The 9536-nt window shown below is 35.2% G+C and overlaps 1 protein-coding gene across 10 annotated transcripts in view; it reads left to right on the forward strand.

Annotated features, from left to right (window-relative positions):
• Positions 1–9536, forward strand: part of Dach2 (dachshund family transcription factor 2) — a 494899-nt gene that overhangs the window by 478020 nt on the left and 7343 nt on the right. For all 10 annotated transcript variants that reach the window (XM_031367250.1, XM_031367240.1, XM_031367195.1 and 7 more), the window contains 2 exons: positions 1431–1577; positions 3653–3718. In XM_031367250.1, coding sequence (XP_031223110.1) covers positions 1431–1577; positions 3653–3718 — 213 coding nt within the window. The remainder of the gene's footprint in view (positions 1–1430; positions 1578–3652; positions 3719–9536) is intronic.

Consider the following 9536-nt stretch of genomic DNA (forward strand, 5'->3'; position numbering starts at 1 on the left):
CTCCTTTAATTCTTTAAGGGATTTTGGTATTTCTTCTTTAAGGGCTTGTACCTGTTTACCTGTTTTCTCCTGAATTTCTTTAAGGGAGTTATTTATGTCCTTCTTATATTCCTCTGTCACCATCATGAGATCTGATTTTAGATCCAAATCTTGCTTTTCTGGTGTGTTGGGGTATCTAGGACTAGCTGTGGTGGGAGTACCAGGTTCTGATGATGGCAATAATTTTGGTTTCTGTTGGTATGTTTCTTGTGTTTGCCTTTTGCCACCTGTTAGTTTCTGGTGTTAGAGGTTCTTGTTGCCTCTGGTTGGAGTTTGTTCCTCCTGTGGGTCTGTAACCCTGTGTCTGCACTCCTGGGGTATCAGTTCTCCCCTGGTAAGACCTGTGTGCAGAGGGCTGTGGATCAGTCCTCTTAGAGAGCTGGTTCTGCCTTAGAAAGTCACTGGAGAGAAAATGGCGATCTTGCCTGAGTCCTGGGGTCAGCGTACTCCCTGGAGGCCAGCTTTCCCCTGGCGGGAAAGGTGCACAGAGGGCTGTGGAATAGCTGTCAAGGATGTGGAACAGGGTGTCAAGGATGCAGCTTCTTATATTACTGTGAGACACATTCTCATAGCAAGTCCCTGGTCCTCTGATTAAGATTGATATGAGTGAGACTGGGAACAAGAAAAAGATTCCAAATGGATTGCCTACTCTCATTACAAGCAATATTAATGCAGATTAAGTTATCACAAGAGAACTTTATGGAGACAAAAGTTGAGAAATTAGAGAAACACTGAATTGTTCAAAGTGAAATTATTTTTAACAGTATAAATTCAAGTGTACATGGTATACTATATAAATTGGACTAATTTTCTTGAGCACTGCACAAAACTTTCAAATTTGCTTTTATAAATAATTCTCACATCTTTACATTTACCACAAAACACTAAAGAGTAACAAAATGCATGATGATAATTTGCATTTCTTTGTATTCTCTCATTCCCCTTCTTATAGAGGAATCAGAAAGCCTAAAGGAAGTAGTCATGTTGAAGTATGAAAGCAGTGGTACAAATCAGAGAGAAAATCCAGAATCTGCAGACTTCATCAAAAACCAAAAGATGACTCCAGTTCAGTAAAATCAGTAACATATTAATTCTAAGTAATAAATCATAACATTAAATTTGTCTTGGAAGATGTTCCTATAGTTTTTGGAATCATTTGTTGAGATTAAATGTATCTGTATTAGGGAGAATGCATTTTAGAAATATGAAAGCAAAAAAAAATAGTTATTCAACTACAGTCAACAAAAAACCAAGTGAATGAGAGCTGAGACTAAAGGAAGCTAATCGTACATGAACTGATGTACTTAGGGCTTCTCTGCTACACTACTCATTACATTTAGCAGTAGTAATGTATTAAGCATACATTTGCAAACTATTTCTCCATATTTTAGGTACAATCCAAAAGCGTCTGAAAAAGGAGAAAAAGGCTAAGAGAAAACTTCAAGAAGCCTTGGAATTTGAATCAAAACGCCGTGAGCAAGTGGAGCAAGCACTTAAACAAGCTACATCTGGTGACAGTGGTCTGAGAATGTTGAAAGGTAATGGCTAATCAATTAAGACTTTCATGTATGAAGAAAAAAATGAAAACCTGAAGAGAGAGACAGAAAGAGAGAGAGAGAGAGAGAGAGAGAGAGAGAGAAACAGAGAGAGAGAGAGAAACAGAGAAACAGAGAAACAGAGAAACAGAGAAACAGAGAGAAACAGAGGTTTTTGTCAAGGAATATAATATATAATTTTGGTCAAGAATTGAATTTTTGGTCATGAATCAACAAAAATAGTCCTTTCTCTGAGAGACAGAAAAATAACTCTCAGGGAGAATCGGTTTTAAAAGTTATTCTAAAGAATTTTTTAAATTAATATACTTATCCCTCTGTATATTATTCCCATTTCCTCGCATACCTGATCCTGACCCTTTTCCACCCTCCCCCTCTTCTCTTGCTCCCAAGTCCCTCCCACTCTCTACCTCCCCTGAGTATTTTGTTCCACTGAAGCCTCCACATTTTGGTCTTCCTTCTTGAGCTTCATATGGTCTTTGGATTGTATCTTGGGGATTCCAATCTTCTGGGCTAATATCCACTTATCAGTGAATTCATACCATGTGTGTTCTTTTGTGACTGTGTTACCTCACTCAGGATGATATTTTCAAATTCCATCCATTTGCATGCAAATTTTATGAAGTAATTTATTTTAATAGTTGAGTGTAAATGTACCACATTTTCTGTATCCATTCCTCTGTTGAGGGACATCTGGATTGTTTCCAGCTTCTGGCTATTGTAAGTAAGGGTGCTATGAACATAGTGGAGCATGTGTTCTTGATATTTGTTGGAGCATCTTCTGGGTACTGCTGGGTCCTCTGGTAGTACTATGTCCAATTTTCTGAGGAACTGCCAAACTGAATTCAAGAATGGTTGTACCAGCTTGCAATCCCACAAACATTAGAGGAGTGTTCCTCTTTCTCCACATCCTCACCAGCATCTACTGTCACTTGAGTTTCTGATCTTAGCTATTCTGACTGTTGTGAAGTAGAATCTCAGGGTTGTTTTGACTTGCATTTCCCTGCTGACTAAGGATATTGAACATTTCTTTATATGCTTCTCAGCCTTTCCATATTCCTTAGATGAGAATTCATTTTTTTGGCTCTGTACCCCATTTTTAATAGGGTTATTTGATTCTCTGGAGTCTAACTTCTTGAGTTCCTTGTATGTATTAGATATTAGGCCTCTATTGGATGTAAGAATTCAAAAGTTTTCTAGTTTTATTTTAAGCTTGTAATCATCTAAGTGTTTCAGTTGATTCACAGTGTGACCTGAATTTTCAAGTAACCCCTCCCAATACAACCTGTTTCCAACATAATCACTAGCTTGTGTAAATGGTCTGAGCACAAGCATAACACATTTGTTCCCCCACTCAAATAAAGCTACAAATCACCATGTGCATAGTGGTTTGACTTGCACTTAGCATAAACTAGTATCATTCACTATCATATCTTTTGAGGGAAAAACATAATGATGAGTAACTTCAGGTTTCATAATTGTATCTCTCATATACTGTTCTTTTTTCATCAGAATGTGTTGACTGCATAGTGATAGAGGTTTTATTTTTTTATTTTTAGGTTATCAAATGATAAAAAAAACATGTATACCATGTACCTGGAAATATGTTCTTAACTGTATAATTCAATTATAGTATATGATCTTCCTTCTTACATTAAAAATTCAAAAAAAGAAATAAAGAAGGAAATTTAACAAAAAAGTTTTTATATGTTTAGAAATGTGTGTGTATGTGATGTATATAAGTATGTATACACACATAAACACATCACACACACTCACTCACATAATATACAAACAATTAAGGAAAAAGAGACTGAATGTCATGAATTTAAAAAGAGGTCATAGGGGAGAGATCAGAAAAACAAATGGGAAGGGGTCAGTGATTTAATTATTATAATATAAAGAAAGAATATAAGAAATAATTTAGAGAGGAGACCAGAAAAATAAAATTCTGTTCAGAATCTTGTGTCATGTGTAATACCAAAATATTGGCATTTGTTCTTTAGATGGAATCAGGAAACACAGATTTGTACCTTAATTCTGAACATCAATTCTTTCAGATTCTGGAATTCCAGATATTGAAATAGAAAACAGTGGAACGCCTCATGACAGCGCTGCTATGCAAGGTACTACAAACAACACTCTCCTTCCTATAAGTGTGTAATGTGTGATCCATGGAGGCAGGGTAGAGCGTGAAAAAATTTCTACATTGCTAGATTTCATACACTTAAACAAAAGTCAACTTTTCATGCCCTGACCTAAGAAACAATCTATAGTGATGTTTACTAGATAAAAACATATATGATACATGATATGACTTTGAAAACTCCTAACAATGCAATTACTTAGTTATTTAATACATACAATGTGAGCAAAGTTTTTTCTTGGTTAGCTACTAAAAGAATATATCTGTACATGCTGTTCACCTCCTAAAAGTGTAGATATATGTAAGAAATCTTTCATGAACATACTGTGCATGTAACTTATAGACTTCCCTTCTTTAGTGTTTGTAAAGGGCAAAAATACAATAATCACAACCTGTTGGTATTTTAAAGGTCTTCTAGACATTCTTATTAATCTTCAAGTTTTGATAGTTATTTTAGAAATCTTATAAATATAGAAATAAGAAGATGACTTGTAATTTCCAACTTGCATGGTTTACATAAATAGGTATAATTTTCACGATGTTGTAGAAATTTCACCATATTAAAATTGATGAAGAGTGTCAGTAGAGTTGTCTCAGATTTCACAAGCCTCTAAAAGTAAGAATAACATTTAATCAGTGGAAAGTTTCCTATTCAATACTATTGTAAAATACTATTGATTTTATTTCTTTATTTTCTATAAATTATATTTGTTGTATAATCATGTCATATTATTATTAATTAATATATGTCATATTTAGTGTATAAAATTTAAAACTGAATATACTAAAAATATAACTCTAAGATAGTTTTCCAAACTTTTCAATACAAAGAGTGATTTTAATATGTTGTTCACTGAAAGGTTAATAAAAGCATGCCTTTCTGCTTTAAGTTTGCATCCATATGAAGGCAACAGAAAGTGAGTGACCATGTACTAACTGAGCAGCTTCATAAAATTTAACAGCTGATATTTCTATAGTTTTGAAGCTCTTTTTATAAATCCAAAAACATCAGATCTCGTGGACCTTCTGATAATGATTGGCTTTCATTAACTGGGAAAAATACACATGCTTAGCTTGTTCAAAAATATTTGAAATGTTTCTTAGACCTTTTATTGCCAGCTTGCCTTCCTCCCACAATTTAAAGAATATGTCTATTTCTCTCTCTCTCTCTCTCTCTCTCTCTCTCTCTCTCTCTCCATATATATATATATATATATGTATATATACACACACATACACATATATATATATATGTGTGTGTGTGTGTGTGTGTGTATATATAATTAAAATAGGATTAACTGTTTAGGCAGTTCATTTACTACAGCTAAATTCATAAAGTGCCACTATTAGTGAGCCTGTTAACTAAGGTTCCTGTTATATTAATGAATAATAGCCTGAAGTGTTTATTTGCTTATTTCTCAAACAGTAACACACAAATACAGACACAATTTCTTTTTCTTTTGGTGTTTTGAGACACAGTTTCTCTGTGTAGCCATGGCTGTCCTGGAACTCACTCTATAGATCAGGCTGGCCTCAAACTCAGAAATCTACCTGCCTCTGTCTCCCACGTGCTGGGATTAAAGGCGTGTACCACCAGCATCTGGCAACACAGTTGTTAAGAAGCCCAAGATTTAGGTGTGCCCCTACTTTGAATAGGATATAAGATTAGTGTTGGAAGTGAAAGGAGAATCTAAACACAATACCAGTAGATTTTACCTACATTATAATTTATTCCCATATCCTCATACAATTCACTATAGTTTCTTATTTATATAATGCCTTTAGTTGATAGAAATAACATTTTTCTCAACTCCAAGATAAATGAATATTGAGTTATCATAATTTATTTTATTTTCATATAACAAATTATATATACACAATTCAAGTGTGATCAATATTATATGAATAAAAGTATATATTGATACTATATTAACCTAATAACTTTCGCATATTAATTTATGTCTAGAAAGGCATAATTTTAGTTCTCCTTGAACATATAAGAACTAAGTTCTTTAAAAATTACCAAATCAGATGCAATATTATAAGTATTGAAGTAGTTTATTTTTAAATAAGAAAATTGACTATTTCCAAAATAAAAGTAAAGTTATTTGCTTAGTATATATGGTCAACATTGTAAATACATGATAAAAAGAGTAATTTAATAATTTCTCATTGAATATAGAATTTCATTCATTTATTTATTTATTCACTGTAAATACAGATAGTAGAAGGCCTCTCTTCCTCCTCTCTTCCTAGTCCGTCCCACTCTTACAAATCCCTCCCCCTATTACCTCCTTTTCTTCAGAGAAAGGGGAATCCCCACTTAGGTACCACCCAGTCCTGGGTCATCCAATCACAACAGTACTAAGCGCATCCTCTCTCACTGAAGCCCCACCAGACAGACCAGAATCAGAGACAGTCCCCCACCCCACCCTAGTCCCATCTGTGGGAATGGAACCCACATGAAAACCAAGCTGTACATTAGAAGCAAATGTGGGGAAGGCATCTAGGTCTAGTCCCTGAATGCTCCCTGGTTGGTGGTTCAGTGTCTCTGTGAGACCCCATGGGCCTAGGATAGTTGACTCTATGGGTCTTCTTGTGGGGTTCTTTACCCTTCTGGCTTTCTAAATTCTATCCCCTACTCCTCCACAAGACTTCCTGTAGTCTACCTAATGATGTTTGTCTGTGGGTCTCTGTATCTATTTCCATCTGCTGCTGGATGCAGCCTCTCAGGAGGCAATTATGCTAGGCTCCGGCTATGCAAGCATAGCAGAATATCATTAATAATGTGAGATGTTGGCTCTCTCACATGGGATGGGTCTCAAGTTGAGCTAGACATTGGTTGGCTGTCATCTCAATGTTTACTCCATCTTTATCACTGCAAACCTTGAAGGCAAGACAAAAAAAACAAAAGGTTTTGTGGGTGGGTTGATGTCCTCCTCCCAATACTGGAAGTCCTACCTGACTACAGGAGATGTCACTTCAATCTCCATATCCCCCACTAGTAGGGGATACTACAGTTACAGTCATGCCCATAGACTTCCAGGAGCATCTCCCATCTCAAGCATCCAGCTAGTCCCAGAGATGCCCCCCACTTATTTCTGTTCTCACCTCCAGCCCTCTCCTGCCCCCATCTCCCCACATCTGATATCAATCCCTGTTCTCATCCTTACCCCCTCTCCTAGCCAGTTCCCCCTTCCATCCATCTCAATGACTATTTTGTTTCCCCTTCTGAGTGAGATTCTCTGATCTTCCCTTGGACCATTCTTATTACTTAGTTTCTTTGGGTCTGTGGATTTTAGCATGGTTATCCTGTACTTTATGGCTACTATCCACTGATAAGTGAGTGAACAAAATAATTTGTTTTGTCAGAAGAATATAGATATCTGAAAATATGACCAGAATTAATTATAATTATGGTTCACAAAATAAGACAAGTCAAATAATTACATAAACACTAACATTAACCTATCATTTTAAATAGTCATAATTGAAAGATTTTAATCTTCATTCATATTCTTTAGAAACCACATAATGCCTGAAAATATGAAATACAAGCTTAGCTATTATTTTTCTATTCTTGCTAACAGTTGTTTTGATATGCTATAGTTTCTTTTTTACTTACCTTGAACTGTTTACATATTTTTCACCTCTACCTTGCTCACTTTCATAGGTTGAAAGATTCCTTCCTTTCTTTGTTTGTGAGAATCAATTCATGGTGCCAATACAATGCCATTGCCAAAACTCATCTGCATCACAGGATATAGTTCAGGCTTCATTGATGTCCTTTCTCTTCCTATTGTCGATAGCTCTGCTGGATAGAAATCTATCATTAACCTAGTGCTCTTTCTTTGAAATTCAATTAGTTCCACTGTGACATCATCTTAAGAAGATATAAAAGGTACTTGGTAAAATGTTATACTGCCACTCTTAGAAGCAAAACAATCATCACCAGTTTTATCAAATGTCCACATAAATTTGAATACAGACAAACTACACTTGATTATGATAGCTTTTAGAAAGCTCATCGATTTCTTTCCCTTCTAATGTGCTTTGAATGTTATTTGACAAAAAAGATAATAAACATAGACACACTTAATTAAAATAATTTCACATATCAGGAGTCTATGATTATGTCTCCAGCTAAAGGTTTTCATGTGGTCAACAATGTACTCACTATGGTGTTTATGTCCACAACCTCAGGAGCAGAATTTTTCAAAGGAACCCATGAACAAATGTGGTCCAATTCAAATTCCTCTAACTCAGCTGGGGATCCCTAAGACAGCACATCAACTATCTTATCAGCCAATCTCTGCTTCACATAAAATAAACATACCAGGTGTCATTAAGTGTACCTTCAGATCAATGGTTTTTGCAAATGACCTTTAAATGGCATTTGTGTGGTGTATTTTTGCTGATAAAAGCAAATTAAATTAGCACAACTACAAGTGAGCTGATAAAAACTAAAACCAAACAGCAGTACCATTAGCTAACAAAGTAATATTTTCTCTTTACTGCATTCTGCCATTTAGTTATTATCCTATTGGAAATCTAATTATAATCCTTTTACTCCCCAGTCAAACTTCACAGTTTTTGCAAGCTTAGCACTGACAAGTGATTTCATTACATTTGATTGCCCATGCCCAGATTGACTTAACTTCACTTGGAGACCTAAAAGCCCTCTCAGTTTCTCAGATTCCCTGTTTGCACATTACTGCAACAGCTCCTTTAATTAATTAGCATGAACAGCAGTAACATGAACTGCTGAACAGAAAATAACATCGTTTTATGATCGCAGGGAGAATTCTCCTTTTGCATGTTTATACCTTAGTTAACTTTTGTATGACTATATTTTGTTGTTAAGAGTGTTGTAGAGTTGATAGTGGAAATTTCTTAAATTTAAAAAAGTGACATCACTATCATCTTAATAATAAAAAGACAAACAAACATGGGATATGAAGGTCCTAAATTTTTGATAAAATCCAGCAGTGTATATGAGCTATCTAGTCATGGGCTTTTTGAAACCTCAAATCTAGCCTCAGTGACATGCTTACTCCAAAAAGATCACACCTACTCCAACAAGACTACACTGCATAATTTTTCACAATTAATGGCATTCTTGGTGACTAAGCATTCAAGTATAAGGCCTAAGGCCTATGATCTCCATTCTTTTTTCAAACACCTATGACTACATATTATTACTGAAATATTACTGCACGTGCCATCACAGATAGAGAAAAGGTTACACAAGAAACCCTATGAAGTAGGTCCCAGTGCTTTCTATAAATGACAAATAGAGATGGTATTTTATTTTTATGTAAGTTTCATTAGATGTCTTGAGTATCTTTTTGTTGTTATTACCCTCAGGAGGACTACCTCTTAATTTTTCAACCCTCCAGATTTTTATCTTGGTTAGTCATGCCCTCCAGATTATATTATGCCTCTTTGCTGTGAAATACCTATTACACTATGATCTAGATCATGGTTTTAGATCCTTCCTTAGGAAGATATCAAAGTACTTGATTATTTGTGGCTTGGTTGTCTTAAGTAGCTTGCACCATCTCTTTGCTGTGTTAACAAAAATCATTTGTCCTGCCTGATCCAGTGATACCAATGGTATCATGTTGATACCATTAAATTTCTTGTACTGATCCAAGACTCCCATACTTAAAGTTCCAGCTACATTTCACTTGTGTAACAGATGAAATTATATTGATAGAAACACAATGAGAATTGCAACCTGAGACCCATTCTTCTCCTCAGCATTTGGACTCTACACAAGTAGTTTCTTCTTTCAC

Source organism: Mastomys coucha, chromosome X (assembly GCF_008632895.1).
Source record: "Mastomys coucha isolate ucsf_1 chromosome X, UCSF_Mcou_1, whole genome shotgun sequence".
Taxonomy (NCBI): Eukaryota; Metazoa; Chordata; class Mammalia; order Rodentia; family Muridae; genus Mastomys; species Mastomys coucha.